The 26,975-nt window shown below is 42.0% G+C and overlaps 1 protein-coding gene across 16 annotated transcripts in view; it reads right to left on the reverse strand.

Moving 5' to 3' along the window:
* Positions 1 to 26,975, reverse strand: part of LOC137427024 (rho guanine nucleotide exchange factor TIAM1-like) — a 71,612-nt gene that overhangs the window by 12,849 nt on the left and 31,788 nt on the right. For 7 of the 16 annotated variants that reach the window (XM_078778755.1, XM_078778754.1, XM_078778756.1 and 4 more), the window contains 5 exons: positions 26,392 to 26,450; positions 21,208 to 21,292; positions 18,006 to 18,090; positions 15,668 to 15,840; positions 14,451 to 15,499 (listed from right to left, as the gene is read on the reverse strand). In XM_078778755.1, coding sequence (XP_078634881.1) covers positions 14,832 to 15,499; positions 15,668 to 15,840; positions 18,006 to 18,090; positions 21,208 to 21,292; positions 26,392 to 26,450 — 1,070 coding nt within the window. In that variant the 3' untranslated portion in view covers positions 14,451 to 14,831. Of the gene's footprint in view, positions 1 to 14,450; positions 15,513 to 15,667; positions 15,841 to 18,005; positions 18,091 to 21,207; positions 21,293 to 22,896; positions 23,009 to 26,391; positions 26,451 to 26,975 lie in introns of those variants that run through there. The other 9 variants (XM_078778763.1, XM_078778761.1, XM_078778762.1 and 6 more) reach the window with 6 other exon arrangements.

Genomic DNA, 26,975 nt, shown 5'->3' on the forward strand with positions numbered 1-26,975 from the left:
CCTCAATGCTAAATAAATAAATATCCTCCAGCGCAGTATTGCCGGGGTGTCTTCAGCGCCCGGTGATACTGCCGTGAAGCACATAGACAGGGTTTTGCGAAGGAGAGGTGCACAATAATTGATTAATTGCGTAATTAAAATCAATAAACAATAATCGGAAAGTAATTTCTTAATCAATTGGCTAATAGCATACCTCAACAACCAGTGTTTCATCCGAAGCTATAACTTGAATATTTATTAAAATCAATCAAAAATTAATAAAATGATTAATCAATAAATAGATTAATTGATTAATCAATAAATAAAAAATATGCTAAAAATATGCTTTATAGTCACATCACTTGGTCACTGTCGTGTGCAAATATCAACTTCCCAGCTCCAAAGGTGTTGAAATTTGATATTAATAATGAAAATAAAGAAATAATAGTTAAATAAATAAATGATTAATAATGAAAATAAAGCAAGAATAATCATAAAATAATTAAATAATTTATCAATTGGCTAATAGAATACCTAAACCACCACCATTTCATCCGAATCTGTAACTTTAAAAAAAGTAATGAAGTCATTAAAAAAAATCAGTCATTAATCAAATAATTAATTTATTAATCAATAAATAATTGCTCGATTAATTGATCAATCAAAAATATCCTTTATAGTCACATCACTTGGTCATTGTCGTGTCCAAATATCAGCTTCCTAGCTCAAATGGTGCCTGAGATATTGCCCAGATGAGAAAGAAAATAAATAAATAATCAATAATGAAAAAAAAAAAAAAATCATAAAAAAAATTTTTTTTTTACTCAATTGGTTAATAGAATACATAAACCACCACCATTTCATCCGAATCTGTAACTTTAAAAAAATGAATTAATGAAGTCATTAATCGAATAATTAAATAATTAATTGATGAATTGATGAATCAATAAATCAAAAATAGCCTTTACAGCCAAATCACTTGGTCATTGGCATGTCCAAATATCAGCTTCCCAACTCAAAAGGTGCCTGAGATGATGCCCATAAGAGAAAGGAAATATATAAGTACTTAATTAATCTATATATATAAAACACAGTTTGTGTGTGTGTGTGTGTGTGTGTGTGTGTGTGTGTGTGTGTGTGTGTGTGTAATGTTACCGATAGACTCCTAAACGGAGAGGCTTACGTGATTGATATTTGGCATAGACATGGCCATTGAGCCTGGGACGAACATGGCCGAACTCAAAATATTTGACGATCCATATTTTTTATTCATATTTATTTTAGCGCACGGAATCAACGGAATCAGAGCAGGTGGGCGCTGATTCGCTCAGAGCGATCACGTGATGACGATATGACGCTATGAACGCTATGAACGATATGACGCTATGAAAAAAAAAATCGCTATGACGCTATGAACGCTATGAAAAAAAAAATCGCTATGACGCTATGAACGCTATGACGCTATGAACGATATGAACGCTATGACGCTATGAACGCGATGACGCTATGAAAAAAAAAATCGCTATGACGCTATGAAACGCTATGAACGATATGACGCTATGAAAAAAAAAATCGCTCGCTTTACCAAGGGGTTCGCTCTCCCCCCGTTCCCCTCCCCTCCCCATCCCCCTCCCCCGCCCCTCCCCCGCCCGGCAATGCCGGGTACTTCTGCTAGTCGATAATATAATAATCACCTCCGCTTCCGGTCCCTCGAGCGACGGGGCTTGCTTCGATCTCTCCACGGCATCAAAGTTTGAGTGTTTTCCCGTTCGTTTCTTTGTCAAATTTCCACTGCGTATTTTGTTGTGTATGTGTTATTGTGTGTTCCTATTTGGTTTTGGTTTTGTAGTTGTTGCAAATTTGTGTGTAATTAGTCGTTTCTTTGTTCGCGCCTCGTGCGGCCTGGTGTCTCGACTTGTGCCCCGCCCCCTATATCTCGTTTGTTCTTTCACCTCTGCTCCTGCTTTCTCAAATCCACGTTCTCACTTAGAGACTTTTCCCAGATTGTTTTCATGGTTTTGTTTAAATATTTATTTAAATATGTTTAAACCACAGCCGTGATCCCCCCCCCCAGGATTTCCACGTTTTAAACGTTTCCCAGTGTGTACCCCGGATAAGAATAGGTACGCCGTATCCCTGCGTGTCGTAAGAGGCGACTAAGAGGGTTGGCGTCAGGAAGGGCATCTGGCCATAAAAAAAAAAACATTGCCTCAAAAAGAGAACCATGACAATTACAACTACATATGGGCAGGGTACAGCCCGAAGTGGAGATCGGTTTCTGAGGTTTGGGACATGGAATGTAGGGACAATGACAGGGAGATCAGGAGAAGTGGTGGAAGTATTGGTCAGAAGAAGAGTGGACATATGTTGTGTGCAAGAGACGAGATGGAAGGGAAGTGGTGTGAGAATGGTGAAGGGTAGGCAGGGACAGAAATACAAGTTTATGTGGCAAGGGTGCCCGGAGGGCGTGAATGGTGTTGGTGTCCTGTTTTCTGAGGAGTTTGTAGACAGTGTGGTGAGTGTGACTAGAGTGAGTGATAGGTTGATGATGGTGAAAATGATGATTGGAAAGCTCTTGGTGAACGTCATCTCGGGATATGCTCCGCAGGTTGGTCGAAGCGATGAAGAGAAGGACAAGTTCTGGTGTGCGATAGAGAAGCTGATGGAAAACGTGAAAGATGAGGAAGTTGTTGTGGTAGGAGGAGACCTAAATGGACATGTGGGAAGGAGTATGGATGGTTTTGATGGAGTTCATGGGGGTTACGGATATGGTGTGAGAAATGGAGAAGGTGAAAGGATTTTGGAGTTTGCTGATGGAGCTGATTTGTTGATTTGTAATACTCAGTTCCAGAAAGAGGATAATAAGCTTGTTACATACACGTCAGGTGGGTCGACGGCAACCGTTGACTACCTGATGGTGCGTAGGCGAGATATGGGTACCTCCGAGACACAAAGGTGATCCCGGGGGAGGAGGCTGTTTCACAGCACCACTTGGTTGTCTGCGACGTAAGGGTGAAAGGTGCGAGGAGAGCTCGGCGGGTGAAGTACCAACCGAGAATGAAGGTGTGGAGGTTGAAAGAGGTGACAGTAAGGGAGGCATTAAAAGAGAGGCTGAGTAGGGTCGAGGATGATGTGGTTGAGCTTGAAAGTGGTTGGATGTCAATGAAAGCTAGTCTGTTGGGAGCCGTTGGTGAGGTATGTGGATGGACAACAGGACCACCGAGGCACTCAGAAACATGGTGGTGGGATGATGAAGTTGGAAAGAGGATTGACGAGAAGAGGAAGAAGTTCAAGGAGTGGCAGAAGGTGAAGGGTACGGGAGCAGAAACAGCAGAGCATGAAAGTTACAAGGCAGCCAGGAAGGCTGCAAAGAAAGAGGTAGCAAAGGCGCAGGAGGCATGTAGGAAAATGTTCGGAGAACGCTTGGATTCGGAAGAGGGTCAGAAAGCAGTATTCAGGATTGCAAAGCAGATAGCGAAAGAGAGGTGTGATGTGATGGGGGTGAGCTGCTTGAAGGATGAAGTGGGACAAATCGTTGTCGACCCAGATGGAATTAAAGGAAGATGGAAAAGATATATGGAAATGCTGTTGAATACAGAGAATGAATGGGATGGCAACATAGAGAGTAACCCAGTTTTAGGACCGGCAGAGAAGATAACTGAGAAGGAAGTTGAGGAAGCGATAAAAGCAATGAAGGGTAGAAAAGCGGAAGGGCCGACGGGAGTTGTGGGAGATATGTTGAAGGCAGCAGGAAGTTGGGGTGTGAAGAGAATGACAGAGATCTGTAATCTGGTGGTGAAAGAAGGCCGCATTCCAGTGGATTGGGAACTGAGTACCCTCGTCCCTCTATACTAGGGGAAAGGTGACCCTCTGGAGTGTGGCTCGTACCGAGCGATAAAGTTATTGGAGCATGGAATGAAGGTATTGGAAAGGGTGTTGGAGAGGAGGATAAGGAAGAAAGTGAAGATCGACAAAATGCAGTTTGGATTTATGCCAGGAAGAGGAACGACAGACGCGCTTTTCATTGTGAGGCAGTTGCAGGAGAAGTACATGGAGAAGAGGAAGAAGTTGTTTCTTGGGTTTGTTGATCTGGAGAAAGCATTTGATCGGGTTCCACGCAAAGTATTGACATGGGCATTGAGGAAGTTAGGAGTGGAGGAATGGTTGATCAGAGTAGTGATGGCAATGTACAAAAGAGCGCGCACAGCTGTAAGGACAAAGGACGGGAACAGTGGTGAGTTTGAGGTGAAGGTGGGAGTGCATCAGGGGTCGGTACTAAGTCCACTACTATTTGTAGCTGTGATGGAGGTGCTGGCTCAGAACGTAAAGGAGAGTTTACCGTGGGAGTTGTTGTATGCAGATGATCTGGTGTTGATTGCGGAAAGTATGGATGGACTGAAGGAAAAGATGAACACGTGGAAGGAATGTATGGAGACAAAAGGTCTGAAGGTGAATATCGGAAAGACGAAGGTGATGGCAAGTGGTAAAGCATGTGGTGAGGTGGAAAGAACTGGGAAGTGGCCCTGTGCTGTGTGTCGGAAGGGTGTCGGAGTGAACTCCATTCAGTGTACAATGTGCGCTGAGTGGGTTCATCAAAAATGTAGTGGTCTGAGAGGGTCATTAACCAGTGTGGCAGCTACATTCAAATGTAAGGTGTGCACAGAGGGAGCTGCAGATTGAGGAAATGTTGAGTTGGATCTTGGAGACGGCGTGAAGCTGGAAGGTGTGAAAACATTTTGCTACCTCGGAGACATGCTGAATGGAGAAGGTGGATCAGACTCGGCAACGGTTGCTCGAGTGAGATGTGCATGGAAGAAGTTTCGGGAATTGAGTGGCGTGCTGATGATGAGGGGAGTGTCGTTGAAGCTGAAGGGAAAGGTGTATGCTGCATGTGTGAGAAGTGTTATGATTTATGGGAGCGAGACATGGGTAATGAACGTAGAGCAGCAACGAAGGTTGGAAAGGGTGGAAATGCGAATGGTTCGACGGATGTGCGGAGTATCGTTGAGAGAGAGGAAGACAAATGATGAATTGCGAAAGATGATGGGAATAGAGCCTGTGATTGATGCTGTGAAGAGGAACAGGTTGCGATGGTTTGGTCATGTGTTGAGGAAGGATGAAAGTGACTGGCTGAGAAGAGTGATGGAAATGAATGTAGAAGGAAGTAGAAGACGGGGAAGACCGAGAAAGACTTGGCTGAAGATGGTGGAAGAAGAAATGCGGGCAAGGGGGTTAACAAGGAGAGATGCAGAAAATAGGGCAAAATGGAGAAGATTGTCATGGGGACCGCAAGGCTAACCCCCGCTCTAGCAGGGAAAATGGCCTTTAAAATGCATGTTGTTGTTGTTTGTTAATTATATTTAAAAAAATAACCACCTTTAGAGGCCATTTTTCTCCGCAAAGCGGGGGTTGGCCTTTTTCGGGAACCGTGGTTGTTGTTGTTTTTTTGGTCCCCTTTTTGAAGCAATGTTTTACGGCCGGATGCCCTTCCTGACGCCAACCCTTTTTGCCGCCTTTAACGACAAACAGGGAATTACCAGTGAACTGGTACTCAATTAGCCGACCTCGGAAGGATGACAGGCTGAGTCAACCCCCCTGGCGTTAATTCAGCGATCGACCGAGATTTGTTAATTAATCGATAATAATTAAGTAACTCATCAATTAATTGATTAATCCAAAAACAAAAAATACCATTTTTGACAAAGTACTTACTCACTATTGTGCCGACATTTCAGCTTCCTAGCTCAAAGGATGGTTGAGATATCGCCCGGACAAACAAACAAACAAATAAACAAGAAAGCAAACAAACAACCAGAGTGAAAACTGAGTACTCCCTTTCAGCATGCGTCATTGCAGGGCCCCCTTCTCTGCCCGGCAATGACGTTATGCAGTGCCTGGAGATGGCATCGTAAATGAGCGGTGTACAAAAATGTCTTTATAATGGAGGCAAAAGTACATCGTCTCAACATGGTCAAGGCTCATGGAAGAGCTGGACAGCAAAGGGTAGATGTTGGACAGACTGGCGAGAGATCAGTGGGGTGTACAACACATTGCCACAGGGGATGATGAGCAACACTCTTGAAAGATGAGGGGGAAGAGTAAAAGAAGACAGACTCAGAGTAAATGCTACAGATGAGAAAGGGAGAATGATGGCCGAGGGATGGACAGAAAATAAAAATCGTACTTGAGGAGGGGACAATAACAAATGGCTGGGCAGTGAGTTTGTGCCACCTCATCCATGAGTTTCACATCACTGGAGGAAAACAACCAATAGGTGTACAGTACTTGCACTCCGGTACTTAAAGCACATCCACGTCACTGTTGATGCATTCTGAGAACCTGCCCTTACCTGCTGTTCAAAGGACCAAACCATTTTCGTGCGACGACCACTGTCAGTTTTGGGTCACAGGTGAAACGTTTTGTGGGTCACAGGTGAAACGGGTGAAGGTCAAACTTTCCTGTTACAAAATTGATGTGGAGTATTGCAATGCATAACCTATGCTTGTTGTTCCTTTAGATTTAGATCTTTGAATGTGGTGGGACAAGACAAATGAGTCCATGAAACTACCATAAATATTCAGATTATCAATGGGTCTTCGATCATACACCATTACACCATTCCCTGTTGGGATTAGATAAGAACAGCTAGGTTGCTTTATATTTGATGGCTTTTGAGCTTGAGTCAAAATACATATTGTTGCGGTTTTACAATAAAGGCAGCCTATAGTTAATAGTTACCTACAGCCTGCAGTAGTTAGTTATTTCTTGTTAAATGTAAAGATTAGCTCCCCTTCCAATGTTCAGTAATCCACACCAATATGCGTTGAGTTAGGCTTTAGGCAGGATTTCACACGTCCGTGTGGTTGAGGGAAGACGTTTCCATGTGCTGGAAGGCGTGGCTAAAATAACAGGCTATGAAAGCAGCAGGTGACCAATCAGGTCGAGCCTAAGTCACCAGCAAACAATCAATGAGGGGTCGTGGACACGTTACCGGCAGGCGACTAATGGTGGGTTGTAAAACCTCCCCGAATGAAAGAGGGAAGAAGGAATGAAACCTTCCTGGGGGAGGCAGAACAGAATGACCGCACGTGCCCAACCTTGGCCAATGGGAGGCCGTGGAACCTTCTCGAAGAACATTCCACCGGATAAAGATCCGTGTCCATCGTCATTCGAGCTCTCTCTCGGCGTTCATCTTGAAGCCAGCTGTCCGACGTGCTGGTTCGTCTTTCCTGCGCTGCAATTCATCAGAGCTGGATCATCGTTCGTGCGGACCTTCCTTCAAGCTGCGCATCCTGAACGGCCGTGAGCTGCGCACGGGAACTGACAGACCAAGTCATCGTCTGCACGTTTCCCGGTACAAAAATAACCGGTGTGCTTCATTCCGTGTGTGTGTGTGTGAAGGCGCCTGTTGGGATTAGGTTAAGTAAGGATTGTTAAGACTGCCTCTAGTCTCTTTTTCTGTGCCTTGTAAATAAAAGGCTGTATATTGTGTTCTTTTCAAACCTGTTTGAGTAAGTCTTTTCCTTCATTGGCCTAGCATCGTCCGAAACCGAATTCGACTAGTCAATCAGGCCCATCAATCACGGAAGATAACGCCGTGACCCACACCGTGCGATCTGCTCGGCACACCATAAGGTGTGGGAACGCGAGGGTTCAATACCCGGACTTTCTGGCCGCGCGTCTCGAAGGTAATTGGGTTTAGTGACCAGCAACCCTTCGGCGAGTGACTGGGAGACTGGCAAATGAAGTTGTTTCGCAACCTGCCGACCACGAGTTTAGTCGCGGCCTGTGGACGGGGGAAACGGGGTCATAACCCCCCCCTCCCCCTTAGTACGTCGACAGACCCAGGATCCGCAACAATATAAATGATCATATATACGAAACGAGTCACCACTGTCTTGTAGGCACTCATAAAAACGCTGCACAGAATGAGTTGAAACTTGGTGGTTGTAATTGGGGTGTGGCCAGGAGGCATTTATAGCTCTGTTAGTTTCAGCTTAAATGACGACGCAAATTCTGGATGTAAATGTGTATCGTACAGGGAAGACGCAAATTCTCTATATTGATGTGTATCGTGTAATGACTAAGCAAATTCTCAATATTCATGTGTATCGTGTAATGACGACGCAAATTCCTATATTCATGTGTATCGTGTAATGATGACGCAAATTCTCTATATTCATGCGTTTCGTGTAATGACGACGCAAGTTCTCTATATTCATGTGTATCGTGTAATGACGACGCAAATTCTCTATATTCATGCGTTTCGTGTAATGACGACGCAAGTTCTCTATATTCATGTGTATCGTGTAATGACGCAAATTCTCTATATTCATGTGTTTCGTGTAATGATGACGCAAATTCTCTATATTCATGTGTATCGTGTAATGATGACGCATATTCTCTATATTCATGTGTATCGTGTAATGACGCAAATTCTCTATATTCATGTGTATCGTGTAATGACGCAAATTCTCTATATTCATGTGTTTCGTGTAATGATGACGCAAATTCTCTATATTCATGTGTGTCGTGTAATGATGACGCATATTCTCTATATTCATGTGTATCGTGTAATGACGCAAATTCTCTATATTCATGTGTATCGTGTAATGACGCAAATTCTCTATATTCATGTGTTTCATGTAATGATGACGCAAATTCTCTATATTCATGTGTGTCGTGTAATGATTACGCATATTCTCTATATTCATGTGTATCGTGTAGGGATGATGCAAATTCTCTGTATTCACGTGTTTCGTGTAATGATGACGCAAATTCTCTATATTCATGTGTTTCGTGTAATGATGACGCAAATTCTCTATATTCATGTGCGTCGTGTAATGATGACGCATATTCTCTATATTCATGTGTATCGTGTAGGGATGATGCATATTCTCTATATTCATGTGTATCATGTAATGATGACGCATATTCTCTATATTCATGTGTTTCGTGTAATGATGATGCAAATTCTCTATATTCATGTGTGTCGTGTAATGATGACGCATATTCTCTATATTCATGTGTGTCGTGTAATGATGACGCATATTCTCTATATTCATGTGTTTCATGTAATGATGATGCAAATTCTCTATATTCATGTGTTTCGTGTAATGATGACGCAAATTCTCTATATTCATGTGCGTCGTGTAATGATGACGCATATTCTCTATATTCATGTGTATCGTGTAGGGATGATGCATATTCTCTATATTCATGTGTATCATGTAGGGACGACGCAAATTCTCTTTTTTTTCATGCGTTTCGTGTCGTGACGACGCAAATTCGCCAGATTCATGTGTTTCGTGTAATGAGGACACAAATTCTCTCTATTCATGTGTTTCGTGTAATGAGGACACAAATTCTCTATATTCATGTGTTTCGTGTAATGAGGACACAAATTCTCTATATTCATGTGTTTCGTGTAATGAGGACACAAATTCTCTATATTCATGTGTTTCGTGTAATGAGGACACAAATTCTCCATATTCATGTGTTTCGTGTAATGAGGACACAAATTCTCTATATTCATGTGTTTCGTGTAATGAGGACACAAATTCTCTATATTCATGTGTATCGTGTAATGACGCAAATTCTCTTTTTTCATGCGTTTCTTGTCGTGACGACGCAAATTCTCTATGTTCATGTGTTTCGTGTAATGAGGACACAAATTCTCTATATTCATGTTTCGTGTAATGAGGACACAAATTCTCTATATTCATGTGTATCGTGTAATGAGGACACAAATTCTCCATATTCATGTGTTTCGTGTAATGAGGACACAAATTCTCTATATTCATGTGTATCGTGTAATGACGCAAATTCTCTTTTTTCATGCGTTTCTTGTCGCGACGACGCAAATTCTCTATGTTCATGTGTTTCGTGTAATGAGGACACATTCTCTATATTCATGTTTCGTGTAATGAGGACACAAATTCTCTATATTCATGTGTATCGTGTAATGACGACGCAAATTCTCTTTTTTCAAGCGTTTCTTGTCGTGACGACGCAAATTCTCTATATTCATGTGTTTCGTGTAATGAGGACGCAAATTCTCTATATTCATGTGTATCGTGTAATGAGGACACAAATTCTCTATATTCATGTGTTTCGTGTAATGACAACGCAAATTCTCTATATTCATGTGTATCGTGTAATGACGACGCAAATTCTCTATATTCATGTGTATCGTGTAATGAGGACACAAATTCTCTATATTCATGTGTTTCGTGTAATGAGGACACAAATTCTCTATATTCATGTGTATCGTGTAATGACGACGCAAATTCTCTATATTCATGTGTTTCGTGTCGTGATGACGCAAATTCTCTATATTCATGTGTTTTGTGTAACGATGACGCAAATTCTCTATATTCATGTGTTTCGTGTAATGATGACGCAAATTCTCTATATTCATGTGTTTTGTGTAATGACGCAAATTCTCTATATTCATGTGTTTCGTGTAATGATGACGCAAATTCTCTATATTCATGCGTTTCGTGTAATGATGACGCAAATTCTCTATATTCATGTGTTTCGTGTCGTGACGACAGAAATTCTCTATATTCATGTGTTTTGTGTGATGACGCAAATTCTCTATATTCATGTGTTTTGTGTAATGAGGACACAAATTCTCTATGTTCATGTGTTTCGTGTAATGAGGACACAAATTCTCTATATTCATGTTTCGTGTAATGACGACGCATATTCTCTATATTCATGTGTTTCGTGTAATGAGGACACAAATTCTCTATATTCATGTGTATCGTGTAATGAGGACACAAATTCTCCATATTCATGTGTTTCGTGTAATGAGGACACAAATTCTCTATATTCATGTGTATCGTGTAATGACGCAAATTCTCTTTTTTCATGCGTTTCTTGTCGTGACGACGCAAATTCTCTATGTTCATGTGTTTCGTGTAATGAGGACACAAATTCTCTATATTCATGTTTCGTGTAATGAGGACACAAATTCTCTATATTCATGTGTATCGTGTAATGACGACGCAAATTCTCTTTTTTCAAGCGTTTCTTGTCGTGACGACGCAAATTCTCTATATTCATGTGTTTCGTGTAATGAGGACGCAAATTCTCTATATTCATGTGTATCGTGTAATGAGGACACAAATTCTCTATATTCATGTGTTTCGTGTAATGACGACGCAAATTCTCTATATTCATGTGTATCGTGTAATGACGACGCAAATTCTCTATATTCATGTGTATCGTGTAATGAGGACACAAATTCTCTATATTCATGTGTATCGTGTAATGACGACGCAAATTCTCTATATTCATGTGTTTCGTGTCGTGATGACGCAAATTCTCTATATTCATGTGTTTTGTGTAATGATGACGCAAATTCTCTATATTCATGTGTTTCGTGTAATGATGACGCAAATTCTCTATATTCATGTGTTTTGTGTAATGATGACGCAAATTCTCTATATTCATGTGTTTCGTGTAATGATGACGCAAATTCTCTATATTCATGCGTTTCGTGTAATGATGACGCAAATTCTCTATATTCATGTGTTTCGTGTCGTGACGACAGAAATTCTCTATATTCATGTTTTGTGTGATGACGCAAATTCTCTATATTCATGTGTTTTGTGTAATGATGACGCAAATTCTCTATATTCATGTGTTTCGTGTCGTGACGACGGAAATTCTCTATATTCATGCGTTTCGTGTCGTGACGACGCAAATTCTCTATATTCATGTGTTTTGTGTAATGACGCAAATTATCTTTGTTAATCGTGTGGTGATCATCGTGATGCGATAAAAGCCTTTTTTCATATATATACATTTATATATATACTAGAACGGCACTCAGTGGAGATCACTCAATGGTGAAGGTGAAGAATCAATCACATATCACTCAATGGTGAAGAATCGTTAAAAAAATTATATTAGCTGGATCCGGATCTTCACCGAAATTTAATCGATTCGTCCTTGTCACACACACCTGTCCAACAAGTTTCGTCCAAATCCGTCCACAACTTTTTGAGATATCCTGCTTTCTATCATTTTGGCCTTAACTCCCAATGGTGAAGAATCACTTTAGAAATTCTCGTAGCCGAATCCGGATCTTCACCACAATCTAATCATTTTGTCCTTGTCACATACGCTACATCTCCGCCAAATCTCATCCGAATCCGTCTATAACTTTGAGATATTTTGTTCACAAACAGACGAACAAACTAACAGACAGACAGACAGACAGACAGACAGACGTGAAAACATTATTACCATCGCCACCAAAGGTGGATGGAAGTTAAGGCAAAGAAAGATGGAGGTTAAGGCAAAGAAAGAAGGCTATTAAAGCAATGTCGGCTGATTGATGCTGTTTTAGGTGGTTCGGTGTTTTTCATACACAGTGATGGAGCTGGCTTGGACATTGTCGAGTCATCATCCCAGCTGATACTTGGAATTATTATTTAGAAGTACTATGTACAGGGTGACCCCCCCTCCCCCCCTCACCCCTCACCCCCCCTCCTCCCCCTCACCCCCCCTCCTCCCCCTCACCCCAACCTCCTCCTCACCCCCCCGCCCCCTCCTCACCCCCCACCCACCCACCCCCACCCCACCCCCCTCCTCACCCCCGCCCCCCCTCCTCACCCCCCACCCCAAATCCTAGAATCCATAGTACATTACATAAAAATCCTCATCACCAAAATGGTACAATCTTTGGCACAGATTGCCATGCATAGACCATGATCAACTGTGCTATAAGACGTGCTGTAAATGGTTGGCACGGCACTGCAAGCACACTTGGATTTGACGGGCAGAATGGTTGATCACCAACACATTCCGCTGCAGGAATTGAGCGAATTCTATCGACAATTGCTGCGTTGAGTTCTTCAATGGATTGTGGCCTTTTTCTGTGGACATTGTACTTCAGATAGCTCCAAAGATAGAAATCTGGCACCAACATATCTGGAGAGTGTGGGTCCCATTCAACAGCAAGTCTTTTACCGATGACCGTCACCAAAGTGTGTTTTGAGCAAGTTTAGCGAATCATTTGAAGTGTGGAGAGTGGCTCCATATTGTTGAATCTATCGTTCCTCTCTTGTAACCTCTCATGCCCCATACAACTGCCAAGGGTCCTCCAAAACTTCCCAATAACTTGGATGTAACGTTTTATATTGACAGTCAATGTCTTGGCTGTGTCACCCTGAAACCAGGAAGGGCCAAATATTCCACGTTTCCTGATTGCGACCCAGGAATGTTTTGCATTTTTCTGAGTGGAGAAGTCGCTCAAGCACTATATCTGGGTGGAGGTAGGATGTCGATCCCCAATATGTGCAGTTATTGGCGTTGACATGCCTATAAATATGGAAATGGGACTCATCAGAAAACCAGACTGTCAAGGAAGTTAGGCCTTTCTTCCATCTTATTTGGAAACCCCTGGCACAGTGACTCTTTTCCGCATGTGGACTACAGTCTGTTTGTGTTTAATCAGACTTCTGTATGGATACAGTTTCACATTGTGGATGAGAATTCTTCTTCCTGGTCCACGTAAAATTCCAAGCTCTTGACTCTAAAGCCGGATACAAATCGATGTTCTCAAGAGACCTTACATCTTGAGGATGTCCCGAATGTGTTGGTCCTCCATGACTTTTACTGTTGATTTGTGACAGTGCCTGTTTCTCTGAATCTTTCTACCCAGGCAAATAGACTTGCAGGGTGCAATGTACGTTCCAAACTCACGTTTAAACTAAATTTTGAGTCTTCTTGTAGGAATCTGTTTTAAGAAAAATCTTCACAGAATAAGTCTTTTGTGTAATTGTCCATGGCATCTTTTGAAAAAGGGAAGAATCATTGCCAACCTTTCAGAGTCTGTTTTGTAGTTCACTCTTCATTTATCACCTGAAAAAAAACAACAGGTTGTCATTAGGAAGATGGAAGATATTAGACAAAAAGGTGGGTTCCACTTTTTTGGGGACACCCTGTACCTAAATAAGGTGGATGATTCTGTGCCAGTTGTGTATCTGTAACAGGTATCCCATTTATCAGGACCCCTGAATGAGCTGGTGACATGGGTTCATGGTCACCATGACAGTTAAGAGGTATGCATGTACAATTGTACATAGCTGTCTGCAATTTCAAGGTTCAATAATGTTTTAAAATAAATAAACATTTCTACCACAACAATTGCTTTGCGTTGGGTTAACGTGGCTGGTTTAAAATATCAGGGTCTTAAGTTTGAGCCCCTGTCATGCCGTTGAAATAGCACTAGGTGGCACTCAGCCTATCATCTTTCCGAGGTTGGCAAAATGGGTACCAGCTTACTCAGGTATCAAGACATTCGAGTAACCTGCTGCGGAGTGGCGACCCATCTCGAATTGTACTCGGTCAATGAAACTGCCTTGGCAGCTCAATGCACCTCACGGCATAAAAGGAATGGTTATTATATATTATTACAATCAACATTGCATCAAATAAAGACCAATACCCCTATCCTCCCGAAAAAAAGGTTTATATAAAGATTAGAGTATTTATTTAAAAACATTTACATCCATATACAGTATTGCATTTATTTGCCCTTTAAAATTGTAACCGATTTTTATTTTTTTGTCAAAGTTCTCAAAAGTTAAATACCACAAACTGAATAGCAATCTCACCATTTATACTAGATAAATAACATTCAGAAGCTTACGATACGGTGCACGAAAGACACTACAAAAACGAACAAATGAAAGGTCTGTGCACATTCTAGAAGCTTGACAATCAAGTGTTGAACTTTCAAAAGAAGCACCACAAACTCCGGTCGATATTTCATCAAATTGGGGAAATGGAAGAAAATTCAGGTTGCAATGATAGAAGCAAAGTAGAGAAAGCTCTCAAACTCTTTTCAGACCTATACTTGGTCCTAATTTTTCCAACCTCAGTTGCCCATCATATCTTGCCCTCCCTGGGTATCCATCGCCCCAGCGCAGCTCCAATACCGCATCATTCATTGCTCGAAGTATCCTTTCATCCTCGGCACAGGTTCTGTTGCTTTCCGACTCCGCTTCAGAGCTAAAGATAGACGTGCCCGTCCATACGTCACCTCTTCCTGCACGCCTCTCCATCCTTGGATGTCCTATTGTACAACCGGCCATCCTCTCGATCCCTGTGCTAATCGAGGACTTGCTCTGGAAATCCTCACACCTCTGCGCTACCTTCGGTGTATCATCAAACACGATGCATTGCTTTGATGCCATCTTCACATCAAAGCCTTGGCAGGTTAAAGACCTGGGTGGAGATCTGGGAGAAGAGTCACAAGACTTTGAAGGTCGACCATTGCGAGGAACATCACGAGATGCAAAAACTTGGGGCGAATCATGGGCAGCCGATGCATGAGGGGAAAAGGGGGGTAAAGCTGAGCAGCCAGGGATGGGTGTGTCACCAGTAGAAGATGAAGAGCTGTCCACTGTGGAACAAGCAGTGTTCATTGGACCGTAAGCGGGACTGCTCGGTTCTGAACCCACACTTGCTTGCTTATGCAGGCGACGGGAAGGAGGTGCAGCTGCAATGTAGGACTGGTTATAGACAACCGGCAATACATCAAAATCATACCATCTACTCCTTTATACAAACTCATTTGTCGTTCAAGTATAAACTCCAATAAATTTACCCCCAATGATACCCTGATCATCTGCACTTCCCATAATCCACGTCATGCCATCCAACCTACCGGTTCCTGCCCTCGCCGTCCTCGTACGCAGCGCAGACAGACGCGTGCCTCCAAACGGCTGATAGCCCTTTGGCTTGTCCGGAAGGCTGGATGCCTTGCAAAGACGCTCTCGGGCTTGAGCTCGAAGGACGGAACGCATGGCACGCTCCAATATCATCCGCGTCGACGAGAGGCTGAGAAAGACCACAGAAGAGGTCACAGTAAAAGTGTTAGGATTGTATTTTGACGTTGTCCTATTCTCTTTTTGTTAAAAAAAATTTTCCTGGCCGACAGTCTATGGGCCAGAGGAGCTACGGCTGCACACACAAATCATACATACAAATAAAATGCATGAGACAACAGCGCATTTGACAACTTGGCGGAAGTGGTGCCACTTACCAACCAGAGCACTCTCCGTATCAACTACGCCATATTTTATGACGTTGCTTTTCTCTCTGCACTCAATGGGGTAATCAACAAATTTTCTCCTCCTTATGGTTGTTTGTTCATGTTCTATCTTTTTAAATGTTGAGCATTAAGCTTAAAAAACAAAATCTTTGGTATGATCTTTTCTTCAAACAACCAAATCTCAAATCACCAATTTGGATTCAGACCAGGTCAATCCATCTTGCACATGATGCTTTTACTCACCCAACAATGGATGGAGGCCCTCAATGTCAGACATGCGTCAGGGCAGTCTCTCTGGACATATCTTGAGCTTTTGATAGTTGGGCATCCTGCCTTACTCTCCAAAATATGCCTATGGCATCCAAGGCATGCTCCACACATTGCTTACGGACTTTCTCGACTCTCGTAGCCAATCATTTGACTCTCAATGTAACCCTTTAATCTCCTCTCCCTGTCAAGGCTGGTGTGTCCCAAGACAGTGTTCTGGGCCCATTTCTATTCCTCAGCATCAACGACATGACTCTCTTGAAAAACCCTCTATTTGCTGATGACTCCACTCTCTGCAATGACATCCCTAATCCTTCATACAGGCAGGCTGCAGCCTCTTCCCTCTTCAAACCTTGACATAATCACAAGCTGGTCAAACACTCTTTCAATCCAGACAAATCTCACGCACGCACTATCTCTCCCAAAAGGACTGTCTGGCAACCCCTCATATATACTTTCTTAACGATTCTTTTGAGGAAGTTCAGTCATTCAAACTCCTCGGTCTCACTATCAGCTGTTAGCTGGTGTCACCATCACCACATTTTAAGGTTGGCATCCAAAGCCACTCGCCAACTGGGCATCCTATGTTGTACAAAGTCCTTCATTGGCACACCTGAACTCCTATTCACCTACAAGGCCTTCATCCGCAGCTTGATGAAGTAATGCTCTCCCCTCTGAGCTGGCTCCCCTGCCTCACATCTTGCTCAGCTTGATGCTGTGGAAACCAACGCCTTCAAGATTATTGGAGCATCGACTATGTATCCAAAAATAAATAAATAATAAGGACTTGGCCAGGGTTCAAACCACCGACCTCCCAGACTCCGAGCGGATGCTTAACCATTACGCACAGTATGGCGTTTTCCAGGCAAGTGTTGAAATTTTGGCACGATACCGAGTGGCCTCTTTTCAACAGACACCTTAAGGTCACAAAAACAAGTAATAGCAACTAGGACAGCCAGCTCAATATTATCTGGAGGACTGCTCACTATAATGGAACAGCCCATCTTCGAAGCACCAGAATGTTCGTTTATAGTCTTCAGTTTTTCATTCAGAATGAAATTCTGAAATTCTGAATTCTGAAATTCTGAATGAATTCTGAAAAATTCTGAATTCTTCAGAATTCAGTCTCATGCTTGGAAACTCAAAAGCGAGTGGCTCGTTCACACTCAACTTATCGTCATATTCTTATGTTAATTTCATTTCCATTCAAATCAGAATACTATGTCCTTGATATCAATTTTTTGTTTGCACAATTCAGTTGTGTAATTGGGGTTATACACCAATCATAAGCCACTACAGGCCAGATAAAAACACCTTAGGCCCTAGAGGTACGCACACTTACCTCTAAGCTGTCTAGCCTGGGTTCGAATCTCAGCCTATCTACAAACGGTCATCCTGGTGTTTCAAATGCAGGAACTATTCGTCCTGTCAGACGATATTAAAGATCCTACGATGTCCTTCATGAAGAGAAAGCGAGGAATCAATAGACTGCAGCTGCAGGGAGCAACTAGATTCTTCTTCTTGGAGGTTCCTTGACACCAGCTAATGGTGTGGTCTATGTTAGAGTGGGATGCTGTCAGGGCAGCAGGTCTGCACTGCATTCAAATTGACCAGGTAGTTCGCACATTCCGTGTGAACGGCCTTCATGTAAGAAAAGCAGTCAAAACACCAGGCGCAGACATACCTTGAGAGTTGGAATACAACAGCTGTGTGTGAGCCACGGTTTGGACTGACATGGATTATTTCCCACTGCTCTTCACAATCACTTTCTGAAAAAAAAGGAAAAAAAAAGGAATAAAACAAAGTATGAAATCTATCAATTTGTATTTCATTCTCACAGGAACTTCACCTTTTGCGGCTCCAAATAATGATGTCCATACATTTGCCGATGTCTCATCACATCAATCTGCTGCGCACAGTGATTGAAAAATTGCTCATTTGTTCAGAATCATGAAATTGCTAAAATGCTCAGCTTATAATTATTGAGCTTTTACAAAGATTAAGGTTTGTGAAATTCAAATTTGTCTTTTGATACAATTTAAATACTCCAAATCATTGATTTATATTCATAGCTTCTCAACAAGAGAACCAAATTTTGTTCGACATTTGGTTTATAAAAGATCGAGGCTCGTGGTTGAGTGGTGACAGAAAGGGAAACGTAGTTAGTGCGACGAGAGTTCGATATAAGAAGCAAGGGAATGAAATAATACCAAAAGAGGGGGAGAGAGAGAGAGAAGAGAGAGAGGAGAGAGAGAAAGAAATGATAACTTGTACGAAAGAGTTGGAGGTGGGGAAAAAATAATGAATAGGGATGGGGAATGACAAAAGTTCGTGTTTGGGATGGGGAGGAGGCGAGTGGACAGTTGGGGATGAGTCCATCGGTGTCTCGAGTTTTCCCAAACTTAATGTCGGCCATTTTCCTCATTTTCTGTCCCTGTGTTGTCCTCAACCCTTCAGGGTTTTACTCTTCCATCAGAATTGTTCCATTTTAGTTATGACTGCTAAGCAGTGCAGGTCAGCAGAACTCAACTTGATTCCAGGATATATAGGGCCACAGCAAATCTAGAGCCCATCCCCACCAAAGCTTGATTGACATCTTACAATACTCCTGAAGAGACGTCCAAAAAAGCCAAAGATGACATGTGGGTGTTTTTTCTCACTCTGTTCAAAGTTCAACTCGATGATTTGCTTTTACAGGGAAGTTACATTTATAGAAATCTCTCAGCTCTGGTCTACTCTTGCCTAGATACCCAAAAGTAGGCATGGTGACCGAATGGGAAAGACCCAGGAACAGTGGGTTCAAATCCAATATTGAAGCATTGTGACTGATCTGAAGCTTTTGGAACCCAAGTTAGTTTAACATGAACAATAAAATGACCATATTGGATCATCAGTAAAAACAGCTAACCGATCCGTGACCTTCAGGAAGAGGACGGTCTACCTTACCTGGTCTGGTCTACTTACAACACCAGTCCGCATTTTGTCAATGACTCTTGAATGCCTCCAAGCATTGTACAAATGTCATAACATTTCCCAAAAAGACTCCACAACCACCAACCTCAAATCTAAAAGGCGGTGGCCCACATCGCTGAGCTACTCTCTAAACCGTTAAGGAAAGACTGGCTTGGCAAATGAACACACACCTGTATTCTTTACATGAAAGCAAAATTTGAAGTAGACGCACGGGATGACCCAAAGAATATGGGGGAGTGGGTGAATAGGTAAATAGAAGTGGATACACAATATATAAAGGGGGAAGTGGGTTAAAGGGTATTGGGGAGGAGATGAATGGGTAAAGGTTGTTTAAGTTTATGATAGAGAAACTAGAACAGCACTCGTAGAGCCCATATTCTTATCTAGCGCGTTCATTCTGAACATAAACACCATCGTTAATTGAACACTCTACTCTTATGGCCCATATTCCCGTATCATACATGCACCCTATTTTGTCACAGTTTCTTGGCATGACTTATGAATGTCATAAATTTAGTTCTTCACTCACATGAGGTCATAGATCAAATATATGAAGTTTCAGATTTTTGGATAAAGGATTTCAATTCAACCAATTATGGCCGGAATACCAATTAACGTTATCACCCTATATACCCCATGGTGAGTTGACGACATATGCCAAGTTTCAAAAGAAAATTCATTCAGCAGCTTCAGAGAAAATGTGCAAATTGTTTTAATTTATTCCAATATGGCTGCCATACAATGTGACTCGTGAGTGTCAGAGTTAGCAATAAAATATTCTCCATGGGGAGTCCCCTCCCATATTTAAAGTTTTGCATCGATCAGACAAGCGGTTCCAGGGAAAACTAGAAGGGCACTCAGTAGAGCGCATACCTCCGCCAGGCTGAACAGTTTGTTTTGTATACCACCGATGGGCCAAATCTGGATTAGGACCTGAACCAAAATCTAATCGGCTTGTTCTTGTCACCTGACCAACTCGTCCACCAAGTTTAGTCATAACTCATCCTCAACTTTGGAAAATGTTATATAATCGCTTTTCACCCGATTTATCTCTCACTGGTGAGGAATCGCTTCAAAAATTAAATAACTCTCATAACCGAATCCATATTCAGAAAATAATCAATTTCCGATCGTAATCGAAGAGAATTAATCAAGCTCACCAAAATTGAATCCAATCGTCCTTGTCACACACACGCGCACACACACACACACACACACACACACACACACACACACACACACACACACACACACACACACACACACACACACACACACACACACACACACACACACACACACACACACACACACACACACACACACACACACACACACACACACAACTTTATGAGATATCCTGCCAGATGTCATTTTTGGCCCCGTCTCCCAATGGTGAAGAATCTCTAAAAAATCTACTAGCCGGATCCGAATCCGGATCTTCACCAAAATATAATAATTTCGTCCTTTTCACATACCCAACCTCTTTGCCAAATTTCGTCCGAATCCATCCACAACTTTTTGCGATATGTTGTTAACAAACAGACAGGGGTGAAAAATAACCTCAATCCACCTTCGGTGGTGGAGGTAACTATTTTAAAAGTGAAAAACAAATACACAGATAATCTTGCATCCCTTTCGAGACGAGACTCATTTGACCTTCAATGCCAAAAAAAAATGAAAAGATAATTATAGAATGAAGAATTCTTGTTGGTGAAGACTTGTGTCGATCTACGTTGACAGACAGGTAGAACAATGGATGGAATCAACAGGATGTTGATCAAAGTAAGCTAACTGCCATGGGAAGATCCTGTGTGGTCTCGTTATGAGCAAAACAGCACATTACATCATGTATTGCGAGAATAATCTAAATCTTGTGGCAACTTGTCACACAAACAACAAACAAAACTTGCCTGAGATTGCGACGGTCTCTCGGCTCGGGTGCATTTGGATTTCCGTAGATGGGATCAAATAGCGAAACGAACCTTCGACCGTGTCCTGGACACAGGAGAACATTCGTGGTTAGGACTCCAAGATAATGGAATTTACAGTGGATCCCAGAATTGCTTGCTTCTCAAGGAAATATCCTATGAAATGAGTGGGGGGCTGCAGGGGGTGGAGGTTCAAATCAAAAGATTCGTCAGAACCTATTTCACAAGGAAATTTGAAATTTTTTTTAAAAATAAAAGGGGATCATTCAGAACATCAACGTTTTTAATCGGAAGATCAGAAGGCTTTTACTGTAATAGAGACTATTTTACTATAATTCAACAAATGTCCGTCTGTCCGTTCGAAGGTACCGTAAAAACGGCTCAACCGATCGCAACGATATTTTGGTCGGTATTCCTGGGACCCCTGGGAGTAAAATAGGCTATATTGTTTTCCAATTTTTCCAATTTTCCAGTTTTTCCAAACACGATGGAATAATATTTACCGATATAAACAGTGATGTGGCTTTTATTGAAATTCTACAAATACTGTTTAGATTTTGATGAGAATTATGAACCTGCCACGAATGCGGAAGTGGACAGATTACGGCCATGAGCGGGTTTGATAATATTCCAATACAACCGTCATTCAATCGTAATGCTAAATCGTTAAACGTTAATCGTGTTAATCGTTTTGTTAAAGTATCAATTGATGATTGGAATTGAGTGAATACAATTACGATTTTGAATTCGTAATTGTATTCACCCAGCCGTACGGAACTTCACATCAGGATTTAAATATTTTGTTTATGTCACGAATGTTGTTAAAAGTTTATTTTTTATATTAATGCTATTTCATTTGTGATTGGAGTTATGCTGATTGGAATGAAAAAAGAGATATCGAGTTCAAGTGAATGACGAAATGCCGTGACGGTTTCTCCTTTTTAAACGTGAAATTCGCGGATCGCCATATGCAGATTCGCCATTTACTGGGTATGGAACACACGTACCCGTTTGTTTGCGAACGGGTACGTTTTTCATGGAAGTCATTCACTAACTTGCTGTCCATGTCTGACGTGCGACTGAGCGTGCTACACTGCTACAGGAATGTGGAATTTATTGGTTTCATGCTTTAGCATTCGCCGTTTCTGCATTGCCTGTTTGCGTCTGGCCTCCCACCCATGCGTAGCACGGGTACCTCACTAGTTCCATAAATTTGAATTACATTCTATATCACAATGAAAACATTTTAAAAAGTTTTGTATACCGAGATCAAGACCCATGGAAGAGCCAAACCGCAAAGATAAAGTTTAATGTAGACAATGAGGCAATGATGAACAGACAGCCATGGGATGTACAAATGGACAAGGTGGGTGGAAAGACAAAAATCGTGGGTAGACATCAGAGATGTCATCACAGAGCAAGGTACTGCTATACCTGGAAGATCCAATGAACCTCAGGACAGAGGGTGGGGTGGATGGGTAAGGTGGGGGAGAGGGGGTGAAATTAGTAAATAAGAGGGAAATCATGGAAATGGACACAGATACTGGATTTAAGCATACTGCATTGTGAGCTTTAACAGGATCAGGTAGAGGGTGCAACATCAGGTGAAAGGTATTCGACCTGGAAGACAGTCTTATTTCTCTAAAAACGTGAGCGGGCCTCCTGCCTCACCCTCCTGATAATGCTGCGCTTTGGCATGTAGTACAGAAGTAGACAAAGCTTTGGTCTCGTAGTAGGATGCAGCACAGCTGTACTTGGCACTGAGGCCCGCCTGAGCCTGGCACTGCGGTGACATGATTTTATGAATGGAAAGGCTACTGCCAGTTTGTGAATGAGATGAGAAACTGTTTGACTTAACATTGGAATAGTCTACAAAGTGGGAAGGGGAATAACTTTGGGTTGTTAGAGGTGATTTATATTCATCTGGAACAGAAATGGAAATAAAAACGTTTCCCTTCAGGATTCTGGTCTTTGCTGGAGAGCAGAAGCAAAGCAGCTGATTGTGGGATTTATAGTGACCAGAAACAATATTCCAGAAGCATGGACGAATTCCTTTCAGCCAGACACGTAAAGCGCTTTGCAAGAAAGCAAGGCAGTCGTTGTCTGCCATTGGGTAGATATTACTCCCCGAGGTCTCACCAATGGTGTTACGACGCCCCCTGTAGGTAGTCATACATGTAGGCACCTGTTTGTAAACTTTTATGAGCGGAATCACCCGGTGCTCCATCTGTCCTAATCTAAATGATGTTTGTAGTTTTGGAATTCTTCTCTGAATTGATCAACATTTAGGTGCATGACTTGCAAGGGATACATTCTAACGGTAAGGGATACATGTAAGGGATGTAAGGGACCTCTGCTGATTAGGGAGTACCCCCCTGGGAGCTCCCATGATCCAAATTTGAAAAATATGAAATCCAAAAATCTAAGACCGAGCAATCCTGCGGACCATCGATTAGAAGGGCTGTATCGGGTTTCAGGGTAATCGATTGGTAAATAAGGGATGTGTAATGTGTATGGATCCAAAGTTTCAGTGGGTGATCCACAACCCCCACTTGGGGATCCCCATGATCCCCAACCCCCCTCCCCACTTGGGGATCCCCATGATCCGAAATCGAAAGATTGAAGCCTGAGTGATTGTGCGGGCTACAGTCTTGTATTCACGTGTTGTGTTTCAGGACAATCAGCCAGGTGGGATAAGGGAGGAATAGCAAAAAGTTAACGGACTGACGGACGAACAGACATCCAGACATCACAATCCATTTTATAAGTTAATCTCTGAGAATCGAGACGAGATGACATAAATATAGGGGCAATACCCCTGGCACTCACCTGGTAGAATAAACAGTTTACTACACTAAATGATAAACAGCAACTAAAAGTTGTTTTAAACCAATTTCAATGGTTGCTGGAAGACAGGGCAGCATGTAGAATCATACTAACATAATCATACGACTTTAAACAAACAAATACCTATTTTGGGGGCAACCTCCTCCCCCCAACCCCATATATAGCTCCTCAGACTGCAATTTTTCTAATGCTTTGAACAAACGTTGGTACATTATGGGTGATTAAGGTTGTGGTGAAGTTTCATCGAAATATTGTGTGTAGTTTCAGAGGAAAAATCAAATTCCTATTTTTGGGGGTCAAATCTGGACCCACTTTGACCCCGGTAGACCCCCTTAGACGCCGATTTTTTTAATGCCGTGAACAAACTTTAGTCACAACATAACAAATATAATTTGTGCCAAATTTGGTCGCAATCCCATCAGCGGTTTTGGAGAAGAACTTGCAAGTGTTTATGGACGGACTCACGGACGGACTCACGGACGGACTGACAGACCGACGACGCGCCATCGCATAAGCTTCCCTGAACTTCGTTCCAGGTGAGCTAATAACCACAATATGGAAACAAGACCAGTTCTGAATGGAGTAGAGGAGCCTTGTGAATAGAAGAGATTGGTGCAGATGTCTTGTGAGGATCTCTGAGGGAAAGGAATGAGGATGGCAGGTGTGCAGGAGTAAAGGACATCAGCAAAAAAGGCACAAGAGGTACATCTGTGTTGGTTAAGGGCATATGCTCAGGTGTAAGTTTGGCATGTGTTTGAGTAGGTCTGGTGTCGATGCAGTTGGCAGGAAGAGAAGGGGAATAACAAAAATGCGGTGGTGCTGGTGGTGGACACGAGAGAGGATACGAGAGATAGAGGGGTGTGGAGAGAAACATTCATATCGCTGACCGAGTAACAAGGTCAGATTGATTGAGGCAATAGTAGTAGTAGTAGTAGTAGTAGTAGTAATAGTTGCAGTAATAGTAATAGTAGCAGTAATAGTAGGAATAGTAGTTGTAATAGTAGGAATAATAGTTGTAATATTAGGAATAGTAGTTGTAATAGTAGGAATAGTAGAAGTAATACTAGCAGTAATAGTAGGAATAGTAGTAGTAATAGGAATAGTAGTAGTAATACTAGCAGTAATAGTAGGAATAGTAGTAGTAATATTTGGAATAGTAGTAGTAATACTAGCAGTAATAGTAGGAATAGTAGTAGTAATACTAGTAGGAATAGTAGTAGTAGGAATAGTAGGAATAGTAGTAGTAATACTAGCAGTAATAGTAGTAGTAGGAATAGTAGTTGTAATAGTAGGAATAGTAGTAGTAATACTAGCAGTAATAGTAGTAGTAGGAATAGTAGTTGTAATAGTAGGAATAGTAGTAGTAATACTAGCAGTAATAGTAGGAATAGTCATAGTAATAGTAGGAATAGTAGTAGTAATAGTAGGAATAGTAGTAGTAATACTAGCAGTAATAGTAGGAATAGTAGTTGTAATAGGAATAGTAGTAGTAATACTAGCAGTAATAGTAGGAATAGTAGTAGTAATAGTAGGAATAGTAGTAGGAATAGTAGTAGTAATACTAGCAGTAATAGTAGGAATAGTAGTAGGAATAGTAGTAGTAATATAGTAATACAGTAGCAGACGACCCAGCAACCCACAAAGACATCATTAGAAAACACAGGCCTGTAAGGTGGCAAAGGAGACAGAAATAAATATAAAGTAGTTATCGAGACCAAATGGGCCATTAGGATAACGCAGCGGGTGCCACCCCATGCCAATGTTACAATCTTGTGACACCTGCTCAGGTGTGCCACACATGGGCCGACTATCCGGTGCAAAGAGAACGCAGAACGAGGGGTGCAGATTCAAGCGGGAGTGCACTTTGCGATAGTTATTCCTATGACATCACGACAGGTGCAGGGCACGTCACCCAGTTAACATGTAAAAAGACACGTGAGATTTGGTGGGTTCCTGCTTTTCCCCTTAAATTTGGGATTCATCGTTTTTTATGTAAGATTAATAATGAAGAGATTTATCCTTTTTTATTTTCTGCTGATGCCAATGACAAAAAAAAAAAAAACTGGGGTTGTTTTGACATCGGCTCATTTGACGTCAAATTCGAAATGATTTCAAGATTCCTCGAGCAAAGCGGTTTTACCCGAGGAATTCAGATGTAAGAGGAGGTCATTTAGCCCATCCAGCCTGTGCTGCATCTACAACGTATCTAATAAATTCAACGTATCAGTTAATTTAAATTCAGTGGGAGAAGGGTTGTGGAGTTGTGGGGATGGCAACAATAGGGCAAACACAGGTATCGTTAGGGTTAGGAAAACTTACCGATCGCCTTCTGTTCTTGAGAAAATCTTTGCAGATGAGCACAACGGCCTTCTTGAAAACTGCAGATAGCACGAAGGGAGAAGACATTAAAGGACACAGCGAGGGGGTTCACAAAGCAACAATAATGGACGGATTCATTAGAGTTAATGACTGCGTCCTCTCAAACATGACAATATAGGGTTAATGATGTTGTACCTCTATTTCTGTCTATCTCACCAGGATAGGGATGAAGACTGGCAGCTGGAATACGAGGCTGTGCAATGCTTTATCTGGCTGGGCTGCTCCTTTAGTAGCGTTTTCTTCTTCTTCTTCCTCCTCAATGGTACTGATGGACCAAGTCTTTTGACATCTGGTCAGGCCTGATGTTCAATTCAAGTTCATGCGATTTGGGTAGGAATTTGTAATTTGTTCAGGCTGCTGGCGATAACTTACCCATTCTTTCCGAAGAACACTGGGGTATCTTACAACCACCAACTAATGCAGGCAGATGGGACACCCGGCTTAACATCAATCTGAGGAATGCCACACACATTGATGCCTCGCCCTTCCTATGGAGCACCAGGATTGGCAGCTTATAGCTGGGT

The sequence above is a fragment of the Myxine glutinosa genome, chromosome 5, assembly GCF_964187855.1.
Source record: "Myxine glutinosa chromosome 5, kmMyxGlut1.1, whole genome shotgun sequence".
NCBI lineage: Eukaryota > Metazoa > Chordata > Myxini > Myxiniformes > Myxinidae > Myxine > Myxine glutinosa.